The following is a 12,374-nucleotide window of genomic DNA, read 5'->3' as shown; positions in this document are numbered from 1 at the left end:
ACTCCCACTTCTGCCACTGAGCTGGTCCCCTGACCTTGGCAAGACTGGTCAGTTTCCCTTCTCGCAGCCTCAATTTCCCCTCCATGATTGGGGAGTCAACACCGCCTCCCTCTTCGGGCTACTGGCCTGAGAAGTAAACGTGAGTGGGTGGGAGAAGCACCATGAATGATCAGACCTTTTATCCCAGAAAGAGAATATTTTAGAAATTAATTATCTTAATGGAAGGGGGTACACATGGAGGCAGGCTGGCTGGGTTTGAACTCTAGCTCTGTCACCTACTAGGGCTATGATTTTGAGTAGGACTCTTTCTTTTTTGACTTTTTGGGTTACACTGGTGTCACTCAGGGGTGACTCCTGGGTCTATACTCAGGAATTACTCCTGGTGGTTCTTGGGGGACCATATGGGACGCTGGGGATTGAACCCAGGTCAGCCGCATGCAAGGCAAATGCCCTACCTGCTGTACTATCACGTTGGCCCCATTGGACAGGATTCTTTTTTTTTTTTTTTCATTGGACAGGATTCTTAATCTCTTGGGTTTGCATCTGCAAAATGGGTCCTACTTTGAGTCTGGCCTCACAGTGACTTTGTAAAATTAAATGCATGAGGAAATCTCCTGGCGTATTAAAAGCACTAGATAAGTATGAAGTGGGACTGGAGAGAGAGAGAGATGGCGGGTAGGAGGCTCGCCATGCACTCAGCTGACCTGGGTTCCATCCCCAGGCCCTCGTATGGTCTCCCGAGCACCACTAGGAGTAATTCCTGAGCACTGAGCCAGGACTAAGCCCTGAGCACTTCCAGGTGTGGATTCCACACAGAAACAAAAGTATGAAGTATATGAAAGTCTAGGCGATTCTTTTTTTTAAATAAAAAAATATTAATTAATTAATTAATTTTCCTGTCTAGGAATTTTCCTGTTCTAAGCAGTTTGGGCTTCTTTAAATAGGGTCTTTCCTGACGAGGCTGACCTGATGGTCCAGTGCTCAGGGCCAGTGTTTAACTGTCCCTTGGGAGAATATTAGGGAAAAAAGCCTCCCTGTGTGGCTCTCTGCTGAGCCCCAACTTAATGACTTTCATCTCACTTATTCCCCTTAACCCCAGGGTACCAGTTTATGGGATGAATAGAAATCCTTATTAGGCAGAATTTTTAAAAACAGATGAGATTTTTCCAATGGTAGACGCCCTGAGTATGACCCCCTGCAGACCATGACCCCTCCCAGCACCCACCTCACCCCTGCACTAATGGGTGTGGCTCTACAACAATAATAAAAACAGGTAGAACTGCAGAAGCTGGGTTAAGGAGATCACGTGGTGAATAAGAGGTGGGCCTGGGATTTCTGCCTCTTCTGGAGCTGAAGGCTTGCTCGGGGCCTCGAGGCTCAAAGTGCTCTGTACACCCATTTGCACCTTGCCAAGATGCCGGGGTTCTGGAGACCTCAGCTTTGGAGTTTGTTGGCTGCATGACTCCGGGCAGGATGCTTATTGTAGCTTTCTTCAAGCCTTGGCCTGCCGTAGGAGGTGCGGCAAACACACATCAGGCCAGGAAGAGAAAAGTAGATAGAAGTTCTGCAGCGCAGGGGACAAAGCACAAGATAGCTCTGAGTTTGTGCTGGAAGCATGGACAGCCCAGCTCAGTGGCCAGGGGAGCTGGGTCAGTGCTTCCTCTGGGCGCTCCCAACCACCAGCCTTTCCCCTTCCCTCCCTCCTTGGGGAGTAGGGCAAGGGCCCAAGCTGGCAGAGAGAGCTGCTCCCTCCAGATCCCCTGCCTCACTTCCTAGCGGCAGGAAGTAAGATCTTAATTCACCTGCTGGGCCAGCAGAAAGAAGCCTGAAGTGCAACCCAATCCCTGCATCCGCTCCTTGTGTTTCCTTGACTTGGTTCCAAATGCCCCCATCAGAGTGGTACAGGGAAAGGAAAGTGATCTCTTGCTCCATGGCCGCTTTGTTACAAGCCTTTCTCAAGCTCCTTCTATAAAACGAGGAGTTTGGTTATTCCTGGACTCACCCCAAACACCACTGAACTACTGGGGAGGGCAAAGGGAGCACCCGGAGTTCCAAAGGCTTTATAAGGCGCCCACACTCTGTGCTCCCTGCTGAGCCAGCCCAGAGTCACCGAGAGAGCAGAGGAAATGCCAGGGGGTGTGGGTGGAGGCAGGACAAAGGCCCAGATGTTTCTTCGAGCTCATCTCTCAGAGACTCCATCTTCACTTGTCAACAGCATGATAATGGTGACACTTGAATCAGAAGGTGGCTGTGGGGATTAAATGGGAACATGAAGCATACAATGGAGAACTGATGATTAAACTTAGCTTGTGCATGAAGAAAGCCTTGCGTGAGAAAGCATGCCTCTGCTCTCAGCTTAACAGTCATGGCAAATATCATTTGTCTCTTTGGAGACACCATCAGTTGACGGACGGGGGTGCTCCCTGGAGCTCTGTGTAGAGAATTATAAAAGATGGTGTGAGAAAGGGGACTGGTTATCAACACCTGCCATGGGACAGGACGGGGGCAGGTGGCAGCTGCTGACCCAGATCGGGTTAGAGAGAAAGGCACCCAAGCAAACAACTCTGATCCCTACAGGGATGATTTGGGAGCAGGCAGAATCGGGACCCAGTCGCCAGCTCTGGGCACCGGAGTCTGGAGGTTGGTCTGCGCAGAGGATGCAGTTGAGTGAAGACACGGTATCCAAGCTGTGAGGGTTCTGGTGAGCTGCCCAACGTGGCTCACACAAGAAGAGAAATTTGTTCTCTCTCAAGACAGGAAGGCCGGTGGGAAGTGCTTTCAGGGCTGCTTGATTTGAGCCGCTCAAAACGGCAAGTTCCTTATATTTTGGACGGGGGTTAAATACGGCCTTGTGCCTTGTGAGTGTCCCCCATTCCTGTGCTGGGGCCCTAATCCTCAGTACCTTGGTAGGTGACTGGAGAGAAGGTGTAAGTGAAAAACGAGGCTGCAGAGTGGACTCTAACCTAACTTGTGGCCCTATTTATAAGAAAAAGTAATTTGGCCCCCTAGAGGGATACCAGAGGTACTGTCACTGTCACTGTCACTGTCATCCCCTTGCTCATCGATTTGCTTGAGCGGGCACCAGTAACAAGTCTCCATTGTGAGACTTATTGTTACTGTTTTGGGCATATCGAATACGCCATGGGGAGCTTGCCAGGCTCTTCCGTGCAGGTGGGATACTGTGGGTAACTTGCCAGGCTCTCCGAGAGGGACGGAGGAATCAAACCCGGGTCAGCCGCATGCAAGGCAATGTACCAGAGGTACATTCAGATGAATGACAGAGAGGCGCAGAGGGCGTTAATCTGCTGAGATAGAGATTTTGACTTTCTAGCCTCCAGAGCTATAAAAATCAATTTTTTCTTTCTTTTTTTGTGGGGGAGGGGGCCACCCCTGGCGGTGCTCATGGGTCACTCTTGGCAGGCTAGGGGGACCATATGGGGTGCCGGGGATCAACCTGGTCAGCTGCACACAAGGTAGGGGCTCTACCCACTGTGCTCTCTCCAGCCCCTCTCCCCCAAGAATTAATTTCTCATAAAATACAGGCTGGGCTTTAGAGAGCTACTACTGGGGTTGAGTTTGCCCTGCATGCAGCCAACTCTGATTCAACCCCTGTCACCACACAGTCCCTCATGTGGTCTTAGGGTCCCCCAGCACCACTATTGGGGTGACTTGGGTAGCCCCTGGGTAACCCCTGGCACTACAGAGTTTGAGCAGCACCACATCCTCACCAGCCTATTTGACCGAGAGTTGCTGTGAGGGCCCCTACTCCCCTCACACCAATTCTGTTGCTGCTGGTCTAGGGACATGTTGAACATTCTCTGAGCACTGCTTAGGAGCATCCCTATCTTAGGCCATTTGTGACTTGTCTCTCAGGGCCAGGTTGGGGCTCCAGGCCCTAGAACTTGGGATGGGGGCCCTTGGGGATAGGGCCCTCTCTTCCTGAAACAAAAGTGGGAAAGTTTTTAGAGGGCCTCGGGAAAACAGAGTAGATAGTTTGGAGGGCCGTGTGGATGGAGCGTTGGTGTTGGGAGGTGAGACACAAGGGCATTTGGGGCTGTAATATGTCAACACCAGGCAGAAGAGACACCACTGATCTTTAGGGACCCTGGGGAGGTTCTCAAGTAAGAAATGTTACGCTCTGATTGGTGTGTGTGTGTGTGCGTACGTGTGTAGGGATGCGTTAAATCAGTGGTCCTCAAAGTGAGATCCTCAGACCCTTTGTTATCAGAATCTTCTAGAGAAAAAATTTTAAGGGATAGTTCACAAGTATGAGCATTCCACCTTCTGGCTTGGATGGTAGAAATTTGCATTTAAGGGGCTGGAGCAATAGCACAGCGGGTAGGGCGTTTGCCTTGCACGAGGCTGACCCAGGTTCGATTCCCAGCATCCCATATGGTCCCCTGAGCACCACCAGGGGTAATTCTTGAGTGCAGAGCCGGGAGTAACCCCTGTGCATCGCCGGGTGTGATCCAGAAAGCAAAAAATAAATAAATAAATAAAAGAAAGAAATTTGCATTTAAAACAAGCCCCTTTTCCCCCAAGTAATTTTATTCTCTTTTGGGGTCACACTCAACGGTACTCAAGGCTTACTCTTGTCTCTGTGCTCAGGGATCACACCTGGCAGTGTTCAGGAGGAACCTAGCGGGTGCCAGGGGGCAAACCATGTGCGAAGTAAATGCTCCACTCACTGCACTATTGCTCCGGCCCCTTCTCCAAGTGAGTTTGAAGTGTGTTAAAGTTTGCTAAACAAATGGAGGCAGTGAGGCCTTTTGGGGCAAATACTTTCTAGATTGTTGAGATTTTCCTCTTGACCGTGCTGAGGAAAGTGTCTGCCATGCACCTGGCACTCACTACACACGTGTTTTAGTGGGTTCTGTGTGTGTCACCTCAGTCTGGGTTCTGATTGGGTGGGGAACTTATTCTCTGACCTCTAGCAAGTTGGTTCTCACTTTGTATTCCCTCCATAAAGGACTTGGAGTGATCGCTTTGAAATGTGAAATTCTGGTTGCTTCACAGAGCAGAGCGCTCTGCAGTCAATGGGGGAGCTCTGTATAAACTCACATTCCCCTCCCACCCCCCTCTGAAAGGAGCCACAGTGCTGAGGGCCGAGGAGACCCTTCCTCACTACTCCCCTTCCTCTGGCTCACAACAGCCAAGCAATAGGACACAGACAGCACGTACTGAAATGACTTTTAATATCTCATGTCGCAGCAAAATTAAAAATATACAAAAAGTTTGTGGTGTACAAAAGAGTCTCAGTACAGAACCCCAGTGGTGGGTGGGTGGGGGGGTCTCTTCCCCATCCCAGGGGGAAGAGCTGAGGGGTGGTGGGGGTGGGGACCGAGGATGGCACAGATGTAGTCGACACCAGGAAGGGGCTTTGGGGTAACAAGGCTGGAAAGGGCAGGGCTGGGGGCCGACAGGGAAGGGACAGTCATCCGGAGGTTGGCCGCTCAGGCATGGCTAGTGGTTCCTGAAGTCAGAGGAGAGGGCACTGTGTGGAGGTATTCTGGTGGGACCCCGTAGGGCTTGGGGTCTGGTTCCACCTGCCACCCACTCTTCCTGTGACCTTGGGTGGCATCCTCTCAATAAAACAGGACACAGGGGAATTAAACCACCAGTTCCCAGCCTGGGGTCCCTTTGGAAGGCAGGAATGGGGGACCCACGAGGAGTCTTGAGAACCGAGTTTGAATCACTCGGCAAGAATCCAGCTTACCCCGGACTTCCGGGTCCTAGAAGTTAACTGGAAGCCGTGGCCGCATTCATCTGCAATCAGAAACTCAGTCTAAGTGAATTTAATGTGAGTCAATTATTCTTCAAAAGTGAGGCATGTTTTGGAGCAAGATCTCTGAAATACTAGGATGCTTGCTCAGGGCTGAAAATAAAAAGACGGCTCTCTGAGCACTGTTGGGGGTCCCTGCCAGCTCTTCTGAAGTGTGCTTCCATGAGACCCTCCGGGTTTGGCAGTGTGACCCAGGCCTGTCAGGCCTGGTTTGCATTCTGGGGCTTGGGGGAGAGGGAAGAGGAGGAATATTCTTTTCCTTGCTGAGGCCTTTCTCAGCCCCTTTGTGTCTCGGCCACCTTCCGCTCTGGGATTATTGCAGGTTCCCCTCGGCCCAGCGCTGGGCCTGGCCTGGGGGCGCCCTTCTAGCTTTTGTGCATAGAATAAAAGGCCAGGATTGCTGAGGAGTGGGCAGCTCCTTCCTGGCTGGAAGAAGAAGGGTGGAGGAGGTGAGGGTCAAGGGAGGGACTCGAGCCCTGGGGGAAGTTCTGCCTTCAGCAGCCAGTCGGTCCCAGACTGGCCTTGTGGTCTCAGTTCCATGTCTTTCTCTTCGTCCTTCCCGCTGACTGCAGCCACCAAGCACCCAGTGAGGCCCAGATGCCACACCCCTGTCTGAACGGTGCCAGAGTCCCAATTCCTCTTGCCCAGGGGCTCGGGTCCCATTCCCACGGCCCTTTTGCTTGACGTCACAACACATGAGTCAACAAGCGGGGGACCTGGATCCCCACATGGGCCAAGTGGCCGGCACAGGGTCAAGCCCTGGCCCTGGCTTCCACACACCGTCCTACTTGGACTTTCCCCACCCCTCACCCCCGTTTAATGCAGGGTCCTCCTCTCCAGGGGTCCCCCAAACTGGAGAAGACCACAGCCCTGGAGTCCTTGTCAGATGATTGTCCCAGGGACACTCAAACCTTCCTCCCGTCTTCAGCCGAGACAGCGGTGGGGTCAGCCCTGGGCAAGCAGTGGAGAGTTGAGGGCTGGTCTAGAGGAGTCCCACAGGGAAGGAGAGCCTCTCCTTGACTTCCCCAGAGAGGCTTCCTGACTCTGCAGGGCTTTCCAGAAACTTTTGATTGGTGGCCCATGGGCCCTATGTGAGCCAGGTTTGGAGGGCGCATATTTTTCCCAAGTTGGCATTTGAGAATCTACAGGCAAGATTTGTGCTGCCCTATTTGTCAGATTCCTCCCCCCTAATTTTCTAGCACCTCGACTGCTCATATCCAAGAAGGCATTTGAATTTAAACCCCCTATACCCCTGTTCCAGAACCGCCCCCTCACGCCCATGGAGGTTCTGTGAACTCCAAGTTCAAGTCCTGGGTGGGTCTTTGGGGAAGACCTTTCCTCACCTTTTCCTCGCCCTGAGGCCCAGCCCCCACCCTCTGACCTTTGCCCTTCCCCGCTCTCTGCTTGATGGCACTGGGGAACCTGACTAGGGCTAATAAGGCAGACCCAAGATTGAGGGAGAGAGGGGAGGGAACCAAGAAGCCTTTCCTCACGGGGTTGGGGGGCAGGTCCCTGCCGGGGAGGGTTGCTGTCCAACTGGGGTGATGCTTACAAGGCACGTGGTACATCAGTGCTTGGGAGTGAGGTGAGGGCTGGGTGGTGCCTGGGCGTCTGGGGAGCAATCAGCACCTTGGGGACAGTCGAAGAAAACTGGGGGTGAGCTGTCTGCCCTGGAACGGGGAACATGGCCTGCCAGGGGAGAGATCCTGAAGGCAGGCCAGGGCCAGGGCTGGGCCTGGAGTACTGGCCCCGGGAAGAGCCTGGCTCTGCCAGTGACTTGCCCTGGGAGCTTGGGCAGGTCCCTGCCCACCCTGGGCATCCATTCTCCTTTCGAGTAGCTGTGGGAAACTCCAAGAGCCCCTTTGGACTGTGGTTCTAGAGCCTTCCGTCACTGCAAGGGCCCTGTCGGAATTCTGAAAAGAACTGAGCAGCCAGACTGGGGTGGGCACAGGGCAGGGAGCAGGAGGCAGGGGCCGGGGAGCTCACTTCCTGTGGGGAAGAGAGAGATGCACTGAGGTAGACTGTGTCATAGGAAGGAGAACCAACAGCTCTGGTGTCACCAGCCCTCTCTGTCAGCTCCTTGGTCACAGTGAGGCGGGGTGGAGGGTACAGACCTGGGAAGGAGGGGGTCCTGGGCTTCCGGAAGGGGGTCTTTCAGGGGGAGAAGCAGAAGGTGCTACAGCCGGCTCCTCAGGCTGTGTGGCTGTGATGATTCCCAATGTACAGATGCTCTTAGAGATAGTGGTGGGAGAGAAGATTTTGTGGGAGCAGAGTGGTGTGTGTGTGTGTGTGTGTTTGTGTGTGTGTGTGTGTGTGTGTGTGGTCCAAAAGGGGGGTAGGCTGAGGTCAGGGAGATACCTCAAAGGGCTGGCGCACACTCCTTGTGTGCAGCAGGTCTGGACTGGAAGCCCGGCAGTGTGGTCTCCTGAGCACTGGTCTGGGAGTGTCCCCTCAGCACCACTGGGTGTCGGCCCCAAACAAACAAAATACAAAAATGTGCCTGGGAGGCTCAACCTCGGCACTGTCTGCTCCCCTCTGTTGCCCGAGTGTCCTGGGGCGCTCCGGGAGCCGTGAGGACGGCGTCTCCCAGGGAAGGGTATTTATGAGGGTTCCAGTTAGGGTGTTGGGGAGCAGAACTGCTCCGGATGCCCCGCCGAGAAACGGGAAGAAAATCCCTAAGATGAGCCTGGTGTGAGGTCTTGGAGCCTCAGTTTCCTCCCCAGGAAGATGCGGCTAAGCTCTCCGCTGCAGATGGGAGAGTTTAGGTGAAGCAGGGGTGAATGCAGCAGGATGCGGGGTGTAGTCACTGGGTGACTAGCTCAGGTCCTCAATGTGCCCATCTCACCAAAGGGTCTGAAGTGTGAAAACAACCGTGACGTCGAGTCTCAAGATGACAGATTTGGGCCGGGGACATAGATTATGGGAGGCTCCCCAGACGGGCTGGGTCTGTCTTAGGCTCCCCACCCGCCGCATCACTCCTGAAGTTGGGGCTTCCTGGGGCGCAGGGAAGGGGAAGAAAGGAGAGCATTGTGTGTGCGTTTGGGGGGGCGGTGCCCACCACCAGGGCTGTGCCAGTGACCGTGTCAGGGTGTGTGTATATGCAGGTGGATGGTGGCAGTCCTGCCTTCTCTGCTTTGGGGGGGTCACCTTGCACCCCGAGGTTGCTCCTCTCCCTACATCCTCTACAAGACAGCCCAGAGTGTGGGACCTTGTGTGACAGGAGGCTCCCCAGACCTCACTTTCCCACCTGGGACCAAAGGGATGCCGAGCCAGAGAGGGCCCCTTCACCCAGTGTGTCTCCGACTGCGCAGTCTCTGCCTCTTGTGGCCCACCCCACGGGGCCGCCTTGGGCTGCATCTGTCTTGTCGTTGCAGGGAATGAGCCTTCCTGGAGGGATGTGTGTGTGTGTGTGTGTTTGTGTGTGTATTTGTGTGTGTGTGTGTAGGAGGCCAGGGCACGTCCAAGCTCTGCCCACAGAACCCTACCTCTCCGCTCTCACAGCCCTGCCCGCACCCAGGAGGAAAGAGGAAAGTGAGTGGACCTGTGATTACTCTGGGATGTTCAGGCCATGGGAAAGGGCGCCAAGTCCTAGAGGCCTGTCAGATGGGAGGCGAAATGCACGAGCTTCCCAGCTGTTGCCCCGGGACCCGCACCTGCAGTTTGGCTGAGAGCCAAGTCCAAGTTCCCTCCCCAGAGCTAACGTTTACTGGCTGGAAGCCAGTTGGCAGTTGGGATGTCTTGGGGGTTTCTGAGGATAATTTCCTGCCGGGATGATGGCTGTGGACCAGAGTAGACGAGGGCACAGAATTCCGATAAGCCTTAAACCTTTAGAACCGGAACACTCATTTCTAGAACAATCTACTCACAAAGGGTGCTAAAGTCATCCCAGTGGCTAGAGCAGGGTGCCAGTGCCCTGATCCCTGTTCTAGAATTTAGAGAAAAGGGTCTCCCTGGCATGCTGTATCAGCTCTGTGCTCTAGAGTTTAATGGCGACTAGCCAGTCCCCTGCTCGACGGGCTGGACACTCACTTCTAACGGAACCCAACCATGTGTCTTCCCAGACATTTTATCTTATGCGCTAGAGACTTTTATCTCGAAGACACAGTCCGGGAGCTCTGCTTGCATGAAGAACATCTTAGTGGGGGCGAATGGCCCCTCACAGACAGTAGAGCATGCCGCGGAGGTATCTCCTGAGGAGATCACTTTTGGGACATTCTGGGCTCTGGAGTGCAGGCTCTCCTCCCTGCAGTCAGCTACCCCTTTGTGCTCTGCCAGCCTGGACCCCTCTGGTGTCACAGGGCTCCCCCTTGGTCCATCTGCGGTGCTGTCAGCCCCCACCCCCATCTCCCCACCCACCCCAACTCCCTCCTTTGATTTCCCCCCATCCAGCTGTAGACCCCCCCCCCAACCCCGGCCATGGTGTCAGCCTTGTCCTCCTCCTCATGCCCTCTACCATGGCCTCCTCCGTCCACTTGAGACACCTCCTACCACAGAGGCGCCCCCCACCCCCGGCCCCAGAATCTGGGTCCCCCAGACAGTGCCCTTTCCCTGGTGGGTGACCCTGGGCAACTCCAGGTCAGGGACAGGTTATGGGAGCCCCACCAGCATGAGAAGCATGTGGAGGCCTACAGGAAAGGAGGCAGACTAGGAGGAGGGTAGCACCAGTTGATTCCCTGGGCCCTGGATCCGGGGAGTTTAGGAAATGGGCCACAGGACTGAAAAGAGGACAGAGGGTCAGAGCACGGGCCGGAACCTGGCCAGGCTGCCCCCCCCTTGGAGAGAACCCAAAGGTGAGGCTACTCCACCTGGGACCAACAGCTCCCTTCCCTCGAGCCCGGTGGCCTGGGCCCTCCAGGCTCAACACTGATCCGTGTGGGTGATGGCCTTGAGCCAAGCCTGTCCCTGTCAGTGGACAGGCTGTGGCCTACACCGTGGTCTCATACTCCAGCAGCTCCTGGGAGGTCCCCACGCTCCGGTACTGCACCCGGGGTGTGGCGGGGGAGGAGTACTCCAGGGCCAGGATGGTCTTCCTGAGCCGCCGGTCGATAAAGTGAGCATCCCACGCCGGGTACTTCTTCCGGGGCAGGTCAATCCGAATGACCGGCCCCTCTGTCCGCAAGGCTCGGGTCACAGGGGTGGGAGGCAAGCCTGGCCGCACCTGGAAGACAGGCGGAGTGGGGGTCCCGGCACGCTCGCCCCCCATGTAGACCCCATCCCGCTCAGTGCCTGTAGTCCTCGGCAGAGACCTGGGGGGGCTCGTGATAGGCTCGGCTGGGGGGCCACAGGGCCCAGGGGCCTCGGGGAAGATGCAGCCTGGGGCCTGAGGACTCAGCATGGGCCCGTTGGGGTGCAGGAGGCAATAGTAGATACACATGAAGAAGATGCCCAGCGCGAAGCTGGAGGCCACCACGCACACCAGGATGAGGGAGCGGAAGTCGGTGGCGAAGTTGCGGCTGGAGTACCAGAAGCCCGTGAGCGCGGCGTTCTCCAGCAGCACGATGCAGTAGTAGAGCGTCATGCGGCGGCGGCTGCGGCCCTCCTTGACGTTGAACCAGCAGAAGATGTAGATGATGCCCACCACCATGTTGTAGATGATCTCCTCCCACTTGGACATGCAGAAGTCCGTCTCGCCCTGGATGACCCAGAAGGTCATGACGCACCAGTGTGCCACAATGAAGATGCCGAAGTAGAGCTTGTAGACGCTGGCGAAGAGTGCGAAGGCCAGGCTGCGGGCCGCGATGGTGAAGAGGTGCCACAGCACCTGGGCCACGGCACCCTTGTAGGACAGAGGCCGCTTGTCGTCCCGCGAGTCCCGCAGCACCTTCTGGTAGGAGGCCAGTGTCCAGGCCAGTGACACGAGGGAGGCAGAGGTGGACAGGGCTGTGGAGACAGGACAGGGGCAGGCCGGGCTGGGTTAGGGGCGGGGCTGGGTTAGGGGTCTGGGACACGGTGGGGTGGGGTGGGGTTCTGGATCAGGATCTGGGTGCTAAGGGAGGTTATGAGCCAAGGGTCTCTGCACCGGGAGGGTGGTGGGGATGGTCTGGGTGGGCGGTCTTCAGGAGCGAGGATGGGGGTATGAGTGAAAGGTCTGGACACTTGGGCAGTGGAGGGGAAAGGTGGGGTGAGTGGGGGTCTCTAGTAAGGGCAATTAGGGTTCACAGGTCTTGGCAGGAGGATGGAAAATTAGGGTTCGGGACTCTGAGAACGGGAAAGGAGGTGAAGGGGGGTTATCATTAGGGCCTGGAGGAACCAGGAAAGGACAAAGTAAGAAGCTGGGATTGGCCAGGACGGGGCTGAGGTGTGGAGAGGGATCTCCCAGCTGGGCACAGCTGAGGGCATGGGGACAGAGTCTCGGGCTGGGCCGGGGTCCTGGGCTCCCTGCATGGTCCTAGAAGTGCAGTCTCAAGGATGCTGGGGGGGGGCTGGGCGGTGTCCAGCATGGGGCTTTGGGGTACATGGGGTTGCAATTTCCTCTGACCTCTAAGACATGGCCTGCTGGGCCGGCCTCAGGGAAGGGGCCGGCTGTCTGTTTAAGGAGAGGTACGGGGGCCAAAGCTAGCCCTGGAGAAACTCCAAGGGGGTGCTGAGGGGA

General features: G+C 55.6%; 1 protein-coding gene across 2 annotated transcripts in view; it reads right to left on the bottom strand.

Annotated features, from left to right (window-relative positions):
* Positions 1 to 2,373: 2,373 nt before the first annotated feature.
* XKR7 (XK related 7) overlaps positions 2,374 to 12,374 on the bottom strand; it is a 34,207-nt gene continuing 24,206 nt past the window's right edge. Inside the window, exons 3-4 of one of the 2 annotated variants that reach the window (XR_008630269.1) lie at positions 10,588 to 11,662; positions 2,374 to 2,431 (exon numbers count right to left, since the gene is read on the bottom strand). Coding sequence is in view for 1 of the 2 variants with exons in the window: in XM_055139744.1 (XP_054995719.1) it covers positions 10,707 to 11,662 (956 nt within the window). In the remaining variant the exon portion in view is untranslated. Of the gene's footprint in view, positions 2,432 to 10,327; positions 11,663 to 12,374 lie in introns of those variants that run through there. The other variant, XM_055139744.1, reaches the window with a different exon arrangement.

This window comes from Sorex araneus, chromosome 5 (assembly GCF_027595985.1).
Source record: "Sorex araneus isolate mSorAra2 chromosome 5, mSorAra2.pri, whole genome shotgun sequence".
Classification (NCBI taxonomy): domain Eukaryota; kingdom Metazoa; phylum Chordata; class Mammalia; order Eulipotyphla; family Soricidae; genus Sorex; species Sorex araneus.
Note: the sequence above shows the minus strand (reverse complement) of the source record. Positions and strands in the feature narration are given on the sequence as shown.